At 42.5% G+C, this 15,986-nt stretch overlaps 1 protein-coding gene across 1 annotated transcript in view; it reads right to left on the bottom strand.

The window, feature by feature from the left end:
• Positions 1–565: 565 nt before the first annotated feature.
• Positions 566–15,986, bottom strand: part of GIPC1 (GIPC PDZ domain containing family member 1) — a 43,227-nt gene continuing 27,806 nt past the window's right edge. The window contains exons 3-7 of the mRNA XM_089651772.1: positions 11,447–11,632; positions 11,190–11,370; positions 8,297–8,415; positions 7,661–7,742; positions 566–1,668 (exon numbers count right to left, since the gene is read on the bottom strand). Of these exons, the coding sequence (XP_089507898.1) occupies positions 1,517–1,668; positions 7,661–7,742; positions 8,297–8,415; positions 11,190–11,370; positions 11,447–11,632 (720 nt within the window). The 3' untranslated portion in view covers positions 566–1,516. The remainder of the gene's footprint in view (positions 1,669–7,660; positions 7,743–8,296; positions 8,416–11,189; positions 11,371–11,446; positions 11,633–15,986) is intronic.

The following is a 15,986-nucleotide window of genomic DNA, read 5'->3' as shown; positions in this document are numbered from 1 at the left end:
AGGAACCCCGAGCAACCTCTGGAGGAACCCTAGGGTTCCACAGCACCCTGGTTGAGAGATGCTTACTAAAATGGTTCAAAATGCTAACTTCAGTTATGAATTCTCAGGTCTAGTCAACTCCTCTCACGAGCCTCACTAGCCAATCACTGTGATAGGCAGTCACTCTGACCGGTAGAAAAGCTTGGGAGGAGCAAAACTGTCCTTTACATCAGGAGCTTATAGGTATCCCGGAGTGAGGAAGTCGTTGACAAGTATCCACATTTGGAGATCTAACTTTACTCTGTTCCTCATTTGTGTATTTCTGATCTGTATCTCAGTTTAGAAAGCAGCCAGGCAAATAGCATTTTCAGAAGGAGGTGTGTGCATTACTCTCAGGTCCTGTTTTGTTGAAGTCAGTATTTGCCTAAGTAAACACTATGGTTCCCAGGGTGTTCATGAAGAGGTGCTTGCACTCATCTCCAAATCCTAACAGAACAAACGATAATCACGGTCTACTACAAAAGGCTTCTCTTAGCCGTGGTAATTCCCTTCAAGGAAAGCAGAACATCATTCACCAAAGACAGCGTTGTGTATAAAATCTTTTAATAACCTTAGTTACTTTTCTCTATTACAGTCATGATGGGGTACACAGAAAAACAAACAGATCAAGTTAACAAAACTTAGCTAGGTCACCGACCTCTTTTAGTCCTCTGAGTAAACCAGAGACATTTGAACTATTATTGCAAAATCATGTCCCACCACAGAGTGGCGCTAAAGACCAGAATCTCCTCAAAAACAGGGTCTGTAACATTTATTAAGTGTTAAAAATCATCCTCTTGTAAGAGGGAAATAATGGTTTAGATCATACTATACATTTTCACTGAGCCTACATACAGGAATCCTATGAGATGTCCTCTTCAGAAAGGGAATTCCTTCTCATCTCATTAGCTTAGTTAAATCCCATTTCATTAGATAATCTCTGAATCCATCGACCTCAATGGCATTCATTCATCCATGGCGAGAGGAATCCAAGGAATGTAGTGGAGTGGAGGATTACTAGAAGTTGTGCAGTTATGTGCATTGGGATTGTATTGTCCACACAAGGAGATGACCGCAGTTTACAGCAGAAGAAACCGTGAGCCCTGCAATGGGGAGGTGCTGGCCCATGTGATCTGAAAACCCAAGTTTACTAGCAAATCACCAATATCAGCCAGGATATAAGAAGTCACCCATTGGCAATTCAGTGCCAGGCTCCTCCACTTCCTTCAGACATCCTTAGTATAAGGACGCTCTCAGAGAGCACTTCTCCGCTTCAGACGTGTGAGGAGCAGTTCTGGTGGAAGACCTAAAGGCAGAGTGAGCAGAAGGAAATTCAAGCAGGGCAGGTTCTCCAGGAAAGTCTACAGTGGTTTAGCCCTTGTAACGTCCCAACCCAGCACTGTAGTTACAGGAGCATCTCCTGATACTGGGTAGTGGGAAATGGATGGGGCAGCAGCAGATTAATCCCCTTTTGGGGAGATTAAGGAGTTAAAGTAGTTTAGTATCGTCCAGCCTTGGCATCACCTATGGCTCCCCAAACATCAAATACAAACTCGTCTGGAAAGGCAAAGTCCCCTAGTGTGCGGTCCAGTGCCTGTGAGAAGTCATCGGGGTTCTGTTTGTCGATGCCCAACTCCACCATGGTGCCAGCTGTGTGAAATACAAGAGACAGACAATGTCATCATCCAACCAATACACATTTTCTACCCTGCTATAGGAATGCTTGAAGAGAAGACGGCGTTTATGGAATGTAACCATGTTTCATGTTATACCCTAAATATGGCTGTAATGTGAAACATGGTCTGAAAGCTGAACAAGGCCTTTAACTGACCAAACTGTGCAATGCTGGTATGTATTAAGTTTCCAGAAAGTTGTTGTAACCCTCAGACATTAACCACTTCAAGTCCAGACACTTTCACCCCCTTCCTGTCCAGGCCAATTTTCAGCTTTCAGTGCGATCACACTTTGAAAGACAATTGTGTGGTCATGCAACACTGTACCCATAGGAGACGGATAAAACTATTTTGGTGGTATTTTTTCACCACTGGGATTATTTTTTTTGCTATTTAAATGAAAAAGTCCAAAAATTCTGAAAAAAAAAAAAAAAAAAAAAAGTGTTTTTCTTATACCATTTAGCAAATAAATAATCTTTCCTAAATCTTGGCCAACATTTATTCAGTTATCTTTTTAGTAAAGAAAAAAAAAATACAAACACATCTCTCTCTAATTAGTTTATAACCAAAAATTATAATTTTTCAAATTTTTTTTTTACATTTAAATTTGTTTTGTTTTTTACATACTGTCACCCTAATGACACTGTACAACTTGTGGGGGGGGGTGAAAAAATTTTTTTTTTTTTTTTTTTTTTTTTTTTTTACACCGATTGCTTTTACAGCCCTTATGGGTATAAAAGCAATAATTTCTCCTTCTCTCTGGCTGCATTCTTGCAGCCATCCATTGAGAAATACTGTGTGAGCTGTGATTGGTCACAGCTTGCCACATGGTACAAGGCTGTTCTGTGATGTCAGAAGTGAAATCTTGCTTACTACTCTTCATGTGATCACTGATTGGCCAATCAGTGATCACATGATCGGGACCTCTAACGATTGGTGTTCCACTGTGTCCGGAGGACACAGCGGGCACCGGATCGCGGTGCTGCACGCTCCCAGGGAGCGCACACAAGCAGGGAGCGGGAAGGCGGTTTATAAACAGCCACTCGCCCCTGCACTGCTCCTGTCCAACCATTTACATACACGGGCCAGACAGGAAGTGGTTAAAATTAACAAAGCATATCCCTCTGTAGTGTGTATTTGTCTCAATCCAGAGCACCAAGTGTCATTTGTCTGCTGCCTTGGGCTTCTGCTAGCAGTATGAATCACTTATGACAAGTTTTCCTGACACCAAGAAAAAAATGGCGACAGGGAAGGGACCTCCAGCAGATTGACAGCATCAGCTCTGTTCCTGTGTGCTGGGTGGAGGGCTCTCCTCACTGAGCTTGGCAGAATGTAACTTCAGCTCCCAGCCCCCTTTTTTCTGAACTTTTAGACAATATTTATAAATTGAGCAGCATACGTAGGAGGATTTGTTTCATCTCTGTGTATCACCTGAGGCCAGTCACTTCACTGGGTATATGTGAGAGTTTACAACCACTTTAAATCCGAACTGAAGTTGTGCTGTAAAACAGCGAGCAGGCAGGCTTATTGCAGCAGACATGCAGCTCAGCTTGCAGCACCAGGACAATCTGTGTGCCAGGATGAGTGGCTCCTTTGCATGTACAGGAATGACATCATCCCGTGCCGGTAAATGAAGATGCTAAAGACTGGCACACAGAGGCAGATGTCAGGGCTGGAGAGCGACTGTTGGAAAGGTGTATATTAACCCCTTTAGATCCGCTTTAAGGGCCCATTCACACCTATACACAGTATGCTGCAATACACACATTTGCAAGCATTGAGGAATGCTGTATTACACAGTCCATTTATTTTGAATGGACTCTCAACAAACCTGAGCGCATAAAAAAAATAAATAAATAAAATATGTTCAGCACTATTTTCTAGCATGGGGCAATGTACATGCATCTGTGTGTTGTGATTTCAATAATGAAAGTGTCCTGCAGTGCATTATAGGGGGGCATTGTTGAGCAATTATCTTTGAATGTCATTGTACATCTACAGTGCTTTACTGTGTATTGTGGCGATGTGCACATTAGCATGTGTTGTGATGCACATTATGGCGTAAACTACCCCGTACATTAACCTACGAACCACCTTCTGCATAGACAAACAAAAAAAATTGTTCTCCTAATCTTTTTTTTTTAGGACATGGAATGCTTTAATTCTATGAACGGTTTCAGAAAATGTGATCAATAGTCTCTCAAAATGTTTTAAATCCATTGTTTAACAGCTTCCCGTCCAGCCTATAGTCAGATAATGGCCGGGTGGGAGCTCTCTAGCTCTGGATGGATGTCATCTGATGTCCTCCCCAGAATGCACCTTACGAGCACCCCATGTGGTATGCTGGGGCCTGATCTGTCACCTGCTGTGTCCACTGACTGATGACATATCAGTATACCGCCTGCTGCTGGTACTAGGTGATCCCTGTGACCAATCACAGCAGATCACATGACAATTGTACTAAATTTATGGCTGCCATTCATTGCGTACTATTGTGCTGATCTCTGTGATTTGTCACATGGCACAGACAGGGCCAATTACAACCCATCTGCACCATGTGATTAGCTGTGGCCAATCACATCTAATCACAAATAGTAAACACTGAATAAAATCAATTTCATTCAGTAAAAATGGTTGCTTACAGTTGCAAGAAAAAGTATGTGAACCCCTTGGGATTACGTGGAGTTTTGCATGAATTGGGCATAAAATGTGCTCTGAACGTCATCTAAGTCACAACAAAAGAAGAACACAGTCTGCTGAACTAGGGAGAGTAGCAACAGTGCTAAACTTTCTCCATTTGTAGACAGTCTGTCTTACCGTGGACACATGAACATCAAGGCTTTTGGAGATACTTTTGTAACCCTTTCCAGCTTCATGCAAGTCAACAATTCTTGATCGTAGGTCTTCTGAGAGCTCTTTTCTGCGAGGCATGGTTCACATCAGACAGTGCTTCTTGAAACCAGTAATCCCAAAACAGGTGTGTGTTTTTTAAGGGCAGGACAGCTGTCAGCAACACATTTAATATCATCACACTGATTGGAGTCAAGGTTGGCTCACTCCTGGCTCCAATTAGCTCTGGGAGAAGTCATTAAGCTGGGGCCTCACATACTTTTTCCTCCCTGCACTGTGAATGTTTACATGTTATGTGCAATTAAACCATGGCAACATCTAATGTTTGTGTAGTATTATGTTCAGCAGACTGTGTTCTTCTATTGTTGTGACTTAGATGACGTTCAGAGCACATTTTATGCCCAATTCATGCAAAACTCCACGTAATCCCAAGGGGTTCACATACTTTTTCTTCAACTGTATATCCATGATATTCACTTTCATAAGCAATCACAGTGTGCAAAAAAATCCTGATTACCTCCTCAGAGTAGTGCGGTGGTACACTGGTAACACTGATATATCGATATATATATATTTCACACATACATACAGGTGAAACTCGAAAAATTAGAATAACGTGCAAAAGTTCATTTATTTCAGTAATGCAACTTAAAAGGTGAAACTAATATATGAGATAGACTCATTACATGCAAAGCAAGATAGTTCAAGCTGTGATTTGTCATAATTGTGATGATTATGGTTTACAGCTCATGAAAACCCCAAATCCACAATCTCAGAAAATTAGACTATTACATGCAATCAATACAAGGATTGTACGTAGAACAATATCGGACCTCTGAAAAGTATAAGCATGCATATGTACTCAGTACTTGGTTTGGGCCCCTTTTGCAGCAATGACTGCCTCAATGCGGTGTGGCACTGCTGAGGTGTTATGGAAGACCAGGATGCTTCAATAGCGGCCTTCAGCTCTTCTGCATTGTTCGGTTTCATATCTCTCATCTTTCTCTTGGCAATGCCCCATAGATTCTCTATGGGGTTCAGGTCAGGCGAGTTTGCTGGCCAATCAAGCACAGTAATCCCACGGTCATTGAACCAGGTTTTGGTGCTTTTGGCAGTGTGGGCAGGTGCCAAGTCCTGCTGGAAAATGAAGTCAGCATCCCCATAAAGCTTGTCTGCGGAAGGAAGCATGAAGTGCTCCAAAATCTCCTGGTAGACGGCTGCGTTGACCCTGGGCTTAAGGAAGCACAGTGGACCAACACCAGCAGACGACATGGCTCCCCAAATTAACACAGACTGTGGAAACTTCACACTGGACTTCAAGCATCTTGCAGTGTGTGCCTCTCCATTCTTCCTCCATACTCTGGGTCCTTGGTTTCCAAATGAGATGCAAAAGTTGCTCTCATCAGAAAAGAGGACTTTGGACCACTGAGCAAGAGACCAGGTCTGTTTTTCTTTAGCCCAGGTAAGACGCTTCTGAAGTTGTTTGTTGTTCAGGAGCGGCTTGACAAGAGGAATACGACATTTGAAGCCCATGTCCAGGATCCGTCTGTGTGTGGTGGCTCTTGATGCACTGACTCCAGCCTCAGTCCACTCCTTGTGAAAGTCCAACACTTTTGAATGGCCTTTTCCTGACAATCCTCTCCAGGCTGCGGTCATCCCTGCTGCTTGTGCAGCTTTTTCTTCCACACAACTTTCTATTAATGTGCTTTGATACAGCACTTTGGTAACATCCAACGTCTTTTGCAATTACCTTTTGAGGCTTTCCCTCCTTATGGAGGGTGTCAATGATGGTTTTCTGCACAACTGTCAGGTCAGCAGTCTTTCCTATGATTGTGATTCCTGCTGAACCAGACTGAGAGACCATTTAAAGGCTCAGGAACCCTTTGCAGGTGTTATGGCTTAATTAGCTGATTAGAGTGGGACACTTTGAGCCGAGAATATTGCACCTTTTCACAATATTCTCATTTTTCTGAGATTGTGGATTTGGGGTTTTCATGAGCTGTAAGCCATAATCATCACAATGATGACAAATCACGGCTTGAACTATCTTGCTTTGCATGTAATGAGTCCATCTCATATATTAGTTTCACCTTTTAAGTTGCATTACTGAAATAAATGAACTTTTGCACGATATTCTAATGTTTTGAGTTTCACCTATACCAAAAGAAAACTGTGTGAAAACAATGATAAAAATTTCATATGGGTAGTGTTGCATTACTGCGCAATTGTCAAAGCGCGAAAGTGCTGAAAATTGGCCTGGGCAGGAAGGGGGTATAAGTGGTTAAAAAAAATATTCATTATCCAAAAAAATAACAAAAAATTACAACTTAAAAAAAAAAAAAAAAAAAACTTGACATGCCTTTTACGAAATTCCTTGGATTGTCTACTTTCCAAAAGGGGGTCATTTGAGGGGTATTTATACTGTCCTGACATTTTTGGCAGGGAAGAAAGAGCAGGAGTGATTGATTTTTAGATGTATACACACCATACTTTGTGGACTCTAACTTTCCTACAGTCTAAATAATATACACTGATTTGGGTTATTTTTACCACAGAAATGTAGCGGAATACATTTTGGCCTAAATTTATGAAAAGGGATCATTTGCAAAATGTTATAAACTGTTGTTTCTGTCTTTTTTTATTTAGCAAAAAATTTAAAATCCAGTGGTGATTAAATACCACCAAAAAAGCTCTATTTGTATGAAACAAATTGTAAAAATTTCATATGGATACAGAGAATGACAACTGCGTGGTCGTGCAACAAAGTGCTACAACGCTGAAAGCTGAAAATTGGCTGGGAAAAGTGGGGGGTGAAAGTGCCCATTATTGAAGTGGTTAATATTCTCCATTACAAGTTTCCATACAGATTATACTGGTGTACAGTAAAAAAATAAGTACATACATTTTACAATGTATAATTCACCCCCCCCCCCCCCCAATTACCACACATACTATAATTTTGCCCATCACACTACTTTTCCTCTGTGATATGGGCAGAGTAGCAAGATTTCCCTGTGAGAACTGCAATCCGAGTCCAGAGCCACTAATCTCACAAAACGCACCCTGTGCTTAAAAACAGGGGAGGCCTTCTACAATAGCCTGAGTATCTTTGTTCTCACCAAGTTCACGGTCTCTGATCCCCATATAGCTTTCCAGCAGGTCGTCCACTTTCTGGATGGCTTTCTCCTCAATGACAGACACCTGGACAGCAGGAAGGAAGAATGGACAAGATGCCAACAGAGAATGAAATATTCAGGCCTTTCACAGAGCATACTCCCATTCAGATAACTCCACCCCAAATGTTACTCCACTGCTCCTGCTATACACACCCCAATTGTTACCCTACCCCTCCTTTACCCTGTACAAACAAACAATGGCATCTCTACCCTCTCCCTTTAGCCACCATGACAACTCCACCCCAAATGTTACTCTACCCCTCACCCATTACATACCTTAGCAACTCTGCTCCAAATTTATCTCTGTATCTCAGACATCAAGTGCAGAAAAGCTTTGAGGGTGCTACCTCCCAAGTCACTGCACACCCCAACACTGCTGTTCTCAAATGCCAATATTCCATTAAGAGATGCTTCGTAAAATCAGTGTACTCCAGCCCAGCATCTTGTGCAATGTACCTTGCTCCTACAAAGTCTGAAACCCAGAACTCCCCCTAAATATTTCCACAAAATAGTACTTTCAGAACAATAATTTCACTATGTATGCACCTAGATTCTTCATTCATCTACCATCTTTCTTACCAGTTCCTCCACAGTGGGAGGCCCCTTGGCTCTGAGACGTAAGGTTCCCCTACCCGATGATACTGCGGAACTATTAGTGGAACTGTTAGCGGAAGAGCTGGAACGCTGTCCAATCATATCTGGAAGACAATAAATCACAGAACATGTTGGATCTGAGTACACCAAAGCCTAGTGATAATCTTTCTACTGCCACTCTAATTACTCTCAAATCAATTTCTGGCACGCTCTGTGTACTTTATACCCAGGTTTATCTACTCTACTGTGCTACACGCACGGCTCTATCAGAACAGTGTGACTACCGTCTGCTTTATGTGACAGATAGAGATTGGTGCTTGTCTGACAAACCGCGTCTATTCTAGCCACCTCTGCTGCAGTATGGAGGTACAGGGATATTTAGCCATGGGGCATAAACAGCCTTAGTGCCAGGACACATATTGGGGGGGGGGGGGGGTATTTGTGCAAGAAACATCGGTTTAAAAATGTAGACATTAACAAATGTTGGCTCTCAGCCAATATAGGTTTCCTAAAGTGGTAGAAAACACTCCTTTGTCCATTTCGCCCCATATAGGCCTATAATCACGCTTACCTGTAGGTAGTGTAAATATAAAATGGTGCACGTATAAGAGATATTTACTTGTTTAGCACCATCACCATAATGTCAATGGCACATGCACACTGCGCTCTTAGTGGACGACCAGCATGCGCAGGGGTGACGACATCGCAACTCGGCCATTCAAGTGTCCAGAGCCAGTGAACCCAGAAAGAAGAGCAGGTGAAGATGGAAGCCCTGGCAGTGGTGACAGTGAACAGCTGAAGGGCTTTGTTTTAAGGCCAGTCTCTCATAATGTGCTAGCATGCGATGTATACCAGCACATCATGACATTGCCTTGCAGGAGGAAAGTTTTTTTTTTCGTGTCTTACAGTTAACCAACGCTTTAAGTATGAAGGAACTACAGGGAAGAGAATGGTGACCTTTACTCTTCTGAGAAGGATTTTAAAATATTTTGGACACCATCTGTGGGAACTTCGCACCCATTCAGTCGAAAGCGCATTTGTTAGGTCAGGTACAGATACTGGATGAGAAGACCTGGCTCACAATTGGTGTTTCAACTCATTACAGCTCAGTAGGCTTGAAGTCAGGGTTCTCTGCAGACCACTTGAGTTCCTCCATACCAAACTCAAACATCATCATGTCTTTATGGAGCTGGCTTTATGTACGGGGCACAGTCATGCTAAACAAAAAAAAAAAAAAAAAAAAAAGGGCCTCCCCCCCCCCCTGCCACAAAGCTAGGAAGCACACATTGGTCTTAAATGTTTGTATGTTGTAGAATTAGCAGGACACTTTACTAGAAATACCTGAACTCAGAGGGTCCCTATACTTGGGGCCACACAGGCATGCAGTGTTTCCTCAAATGTTTGTTATTAGTGCCTGTAGCCTGTTTGAGAAGACTGCAGAGAATCTGTAACCCAGTGGATACCGTATAGCAAATAACACACCCAAACCCACAGCTTCTCTTATCATACATGGACAATCCAGGTATTGGCTCCTAAAGCCTTTTTTCACTTTCCATCAAAAGATATGAAAAGAGAACAGCTGCACTCCAAATTTAGTCCTTCATATTGTATTTTTTGGTTGTCAGCAAAGTGACTGTAAACCACATATCTCCACCCAAAAAAAAACACCCTTCCCTAATGCATGACTTCCCCTATCCTTGTGAGCAAGCCAGGAGTGGTGAAATGCATCAAGGAAGGGTGGAGATATGTTGTATGCAGTCACTGCTGACAATCAATCAATCTAGCAAGAAGAGCTAAGATTGGAGTGCAGCTGTTTTTATGTCCAGTGGATACCTTGCTAGATTAGGCAGCTTAATACCGATCACTACTCATGAAGATCATCATTGCTTTATAATCAATATGCAAACACCTATCTCAATTTTTTTTTTTATTGCTAAAAGAGGAGCTCCAGTCTCCCTCCAAAAAATTTAAAGTCAGCAGTTATGTACAAATACTGTAGATGCTGATTTATCTGTCCAGGGATCCAGTGCTGTCCGCCCGAGCTGATTCTTTAACAGGCTTTGGGCCCAGGTACCAGCATCTTAAAGTGGTTGTACAGGCTCATGGCTAATGCATGAAGGTAAAAAAAACCTTCTGTGTACAGCAGCCCCCCACATACTTACCAATCCAGTGATGTGCAGAAGAGCCTCAGCTCTCCAGGGACTCTCGTTCCTCATTGGCTGAGACAGCTAGTGAGCCAATGAGGAAAGAGTGGGGACAAGGCTGAGCTGTGGCTCTGTGTATAAATGGACACAGAGCTGTGGCTTGGGCGCAAACCTGCTTGGGTGCCCCCACAGCAAGCTGCTAGCTATGGGGGCACTCAACAGGAGGGAGGGACCAGCAGCGCCAGTAGGGGACCCAAGAGGAGGATCAGGGCTGCTCTGTGCAAAACCACTGCACAAAAGCAGGTAAGCATGATATTTTTGTAAAAGAAAAAAAAAATAATAATAATAATATCACCGGAACTAAGGTAAAACGGCTGTGAAGCAGCGCTGTGCTTTGTGAATGATCCTGCAGTCTTCTGGGACCTGTGATGTGTGGGGGTGTTCGAATTTTCGCTTGAATCATTTAGGTGATCCAAGTGTGGTAGTGGGTACCTGTCAAAACCAGGTACTTGCTCCCCCCACCCAGAAAAGTGCCAATTCTTAAAGCAGAGGTAGGGAAAAGGTAGACAAGTGGAACTTTTGGGTGAAGTTCCGCTTCTAAAAAGACAAAAACAACAAATAAACACAGCGCAGTTCAACCCATGTGCTGCTTTGGTAGTCATGTCTGAGAAATTTTTTTCTCCAAGTTTGACGAGCTGATCTCCAATAACATAACTTATAACGAATGTAGTTACCAAAGGCCTTCCTGGGTTCACAGAGCTTTAGCATGAAGGTCCTCCCCCGAGGCAACTCTTTCAGGGTCCGGGCTACTTCAAAATGACGACTACCAATCAAATTCTTCCCATTGATAGATTCAATCATGTCCCCAACATTGATAAGCTGCATGCGGTGTATAATACTGCCTTCTTTAATTCGCTGTAGATAAAAAGGGAACACTCAGACAAAGATCAGGAAACTAGACGTTTTGAGGTCAACATACTAAGAAGAGCACCTTGATGAATGCGTAACCGGCACCGTTGTCAGTGATTGTAAGACCCAGAGAGTCTTCAGATTTATACACCTCAAGCTCCTTCTTTTGTCCTCGTATGTGAGCAAAGATGAAGTCCTCAAGTCCTATCTGACCGCCCAGAAGTTTATCCATGTCCAGGCGGTGAGTGTTCAGCGTACAAAACATCACCTGTTGAAAAAAAACATTAGTTTTGATAAATTGAGAAACTTGGGACCAGTGTTCATAGGCTTTGGGCAAGTGTCCATGGCATCGGTTTGGGACACTTGTGGGACATTCATAATTCACTGTCAGGGCATTTGACCTGCAGTTGACTTCCTTCTGACCTGCATTAGAATTGATTCAAGCAGGTTTTGATTCCAATACAAGTCTAAAGGCACAAAAGCCTGTCAACATTGGCCCATATGAATTTTTGTACATAGGATCAGTGTTATATAATACAACATTAAAAAGGCTCATACATACTGGGGTATCCAGCAAGTACCAGGTGGAAATCAGAATGGTTACAGTTAACAGGGAAATATAATGCCAACTATATCTACAGATCAGCTCTGGAATTACTCAGGCTTGAATGGTTAACATTTATTGCCAGTTCACACCACAGAAACACAGATGCTGTCAGGAGCAGGGATGAGCCATCAGATTAGGAGGGCCAGCTTCCTAACAACATTGAGTCAATCCTGCTGTCAACGGGGATTCCCTGCTGACAGAAAAGCGTAAACAATAGAACTGGATTTAAAAAAAAAAAAGAAATAAAAACCCAACTGCGTGGGGCCCCCCAAAATCCATACCAGCGCCCATGTTGATGAAGACAAGGATCTCTTCCCCACAACCCTGGCCTGGTGGTTTTGGGGTTGTGGGGCATAGCTTATCGGAATCTGGAAGCCCCCTTTAACAAGGGGGCCTGCAGTTCCTGCTTTCCCCACCATGTGAATGAGTATTCATTCACCAGAAAAGTGTCAAAAAGTAAATAAAACCACAACCACCACTTTTGACAAGTTCTTTATTAAACACAAGGAAGAAAAAAAAAAAAAGAAAAAAGAAGAAAAAAAGGCCCCCGAAGATAATTCATTGTCAATCACGATGAACACCGGCCACAGGCCCGCACAAAAAAAACAAACTAAAAAAAAAAAAAAAAAAAACCAAAACAAACCCACCAACTGCCTGTGGGACACGACCACTCCAATTGCTAGACATAAGCCGAATTACAGTAGAGTCCCCCAGCAGCTAAGTGAACATGGAGGCAGGATCACCTGGTGACGTTTTTCTGCATTTCAAGAACTGCAGCCACCGCTACAGGCACATAGACAACAACTGTATTCTATGTGCCCCATTCACACTGCATTGCAGCTTGGAGATGCAGTGCAGTGAGCTGCAATTAAATGCACACATGCTGCATTTTATCACAGTGCACAGAAAGCAACCGCATGTCACTACACTGCTGTGCAGGGACATGAATTAAATGTCACTGTATGCATTTCAAATGTCAACCCTTCAATGTCACCCTTGAGACGGCAGCTAGGGAATCCAGAATGATGAATCTATAACTGGAGACATTCAGCCCGGAGGCTGCTGTCAGCTATGGAACAACTAAAGTTATTGCACCCAACATGAACTGCTTACTGCATGAGATCAGCTATTGTACATAGCAGAACCGATCCCCACCCCATGAACTAGTACAATCACTATACTCACACAGACAGTATCTGATGATCTGTTTGATGATGGTACATAGCGAATGGTGCCACTTCCTCGGTCAGTTACTTATTTTGGCATCATATTGGAAGCTTGCCACCTTATTAGAATGTACTGAACATGCCCAGTAAGATATCTGAAATCCCCCAAGGTTCACTTATCTACTCCTTACAAAAAAAGTCACATTTTCCATTTTAGGCCCATGTCACACCAGTGATCCTATCATTGTTGAGAACTCATAACAACAGCATCTCTATGGGCTCATTCACACAATGTGTGCTTACCTGCGTTAAAGCGGAACTAAATGGTATCTGAGCACCACAAACAGAAAACATGTTTTAACTCATTTTTGTTATTCAAATCAAACGTCCCCATCCATCCATGTGTCCATGCCTTTTTTTTGTTGAGAACTCAGTTTGAAAAACATCCCCTAGCATTACTAGTCACGGCCATCCTGAGTAAGGGCAGACAATTCATGTTGCATTTGCTTCCTGGAATCCATCTACCTCTTGCTCAGGCATGCAGACAGGAGGGTGTGCTTAGCTGAGACAATCCCTCCTCCCCAAAAAAAAAAAAAAAAAAGTCTAAGAGGACTCCTGGGAAGTATGACATTTTGGCCTAGGCCAGAAACCAGAAAGCAACTGGAAAAAAAAAAGTTTAACCTCCTTAGTAGTTTTCCCCAAATGTAACTCGGGGTAAAATTTCAATACCAAGAGCGGTAACCCCGAGCTACACTCGGGCTTACCATGCAGCGTTGCTCAGGGGGTCCCTGCAGCACTTACCTTGTCCTTCGCTCCCACGATGTGTCCCCTGCAGCGCCCCCGGCCATCTCCTCCGGCCGATGCCGGCATCCGGCTTCCGGTCCCTGTGACATCGGACGTATGGGCGCCGGAATTGGCGGGAAATTAGAAATTTTTTTTAAGAAAATTTAAATTTTTGCTGTCATTGCTGTTTCAACCCATTTCACATACATTTTGTCCCGAGTGCTTTGTCCTGTGTCCTGCCTGCATTTTGACTGTTCTTTCTGCCTGGAAACTTAGAAACGTCCATGGTGTCCAAAAAGCGTCCTTTTAGGTCAAAAGCGGTTTTAGAACAGCTAGAGAACAGCGATAGTAAATCAGAACCACTTGCAGAATTGAGTGATAATGATTCGTGGGGAAATTCGTCATCAGACACTGAAAACGATTTTGTGACTTTGCTCAGCGATGTGCGAATTTGCCTCTGTATTTCAAATTTCAGTGTTTTTGGTTTGGATTATTGAATTAAATGTATTATTTTTTATGATTATTAAAGTATAATTTATGATTTTGTGTTTCAAATTTTATCATACCCGGACTACTAGACTCTTGTTTGGACAGATTTCAGTGAGTTATTCCTAAAAATTACAGCCTACAATAAAAAACTACATATTTCCATGCAAAAAAATGGTACCGCTTTCAGCACCAAAAAAAAACAAAAAAAAACGGAAAGAATCATACTGCCGAGGAGGTTAAACACAATATAATATACCTTCCTGTTTACTAATACTAGCAGCATAAAGAATGTTGATTGAGAGAGTTTAGTTCTACGTTAAGCTGCACAGATCAATGTAGGATCACAACTATAGAACAGAAAACCTGTGTCTTCTATGAGCACTGTTCATACCACAATGCTGCCTTGAGGTGGGCTGCAGTGTGTTCAGTCACACTGAAGCCCACCACAGCACGCAGGAATGAATGAAACGTCATTTGTGGCATTTCAATAAATGAAAACATTCATTAGACTCAATGCATCACTCTCTCACCAGGTGGAAGAGTAAAGTGTTGCTCTCTGACGCTGCAGCATGTAAAGTCACCAGCGAGTGAGTGACAGCTCACTTGACCAGCCATTAAGGGACCGACACATACAAGGAGGTAAGAGCTCTCATTGCCCTGTGTCCTGCATAGTAATACTGTTGCTGGTGACTTCTCACCAATGTCAGGACTGCCTGTGTAAAGGGGCCTTGGATAAAGACCAGAATTGCTTGAAGAATATGAAATCAAAAACAGGTGGAAAGTTCCCAAGAACATGAGCATTACTACAAGATTGTCCACCAGGTAAACATGTTCCTATATGTGTGTATTCAACCTGACTGGCTTAAAGTGGACTAAACGCCACAAGATGCCTCCACCTTCCAGCAATGTAATGGTCACAATTCTACCGGCTGCTGTCACCTTCTCTCTGGCCTAATTCTGAGTGCCGGGTTTTCAGCGTGGGTGGCTAGTAGGGAATGACGTGATCCAGAGCATGCGTATGGTAGTCATTCATTCTGGCACAACCTGCTTCCAGTCGGGACACTGACTGCAATAACTTCAAAGAGGATTTCACCTCATTTTTAAGAGATTTTTAGCAAAATCTCTGGCTAGGGATGCACTGTAGCTTCCCTAGCGGTCTGATTATGTCAGTATTTCTGTGCTCAAAGCGGTACTTTTTTTTGCATGGAAATATGTATTTTTTTTTTTATTGTAGGCCTGTAATTTTTAGGGATAACTCACTGAAATCTGTCTGAGCAAGAGTCTAGTAAACATCCCGGGTATGATAAAATTTGAAACACGAAATCATAAATTATAATTTAATAAATCATAAAAATATCATAATAAAGTTTCATAATATAGTCAAACCAAAAACCCTGAAATTTGAAATATAGCGCCAAGTTCGCACATCACTGAGCAAAGTCGCAAAATCGGTTTCAGTGCCTGATGACGAAGTTCCCCACCAATCATTATCACTCAATTCTGCAAGTAGTTCTAATTTACTATCGCTGTTCTCTAGCTGATCTAAAACCGCTTTTGACCTAAAGGGACGCTTTTTG

This window comes from Staurois parvus, unplaced genomic scaffold, assembly GCF_062004578.1.
Source record: "Staurois parvus isolate SC_StPar_1 unplaced genomic scaffold, SC_StPar_1.0 ptg000662l, whole genome shotgun sequence".
NCBI classification, from domain to species: domain Eukaryota; kingdom Metazoa; phylum Chordata; class Amphibia; order Anura; family Ranidae; genus Staurois; species Staurois parvus.
Note: the sequence above shows the minus strand (reverse complement) of the source record. Positions and strands in the feature narration are given on the sequence as shown.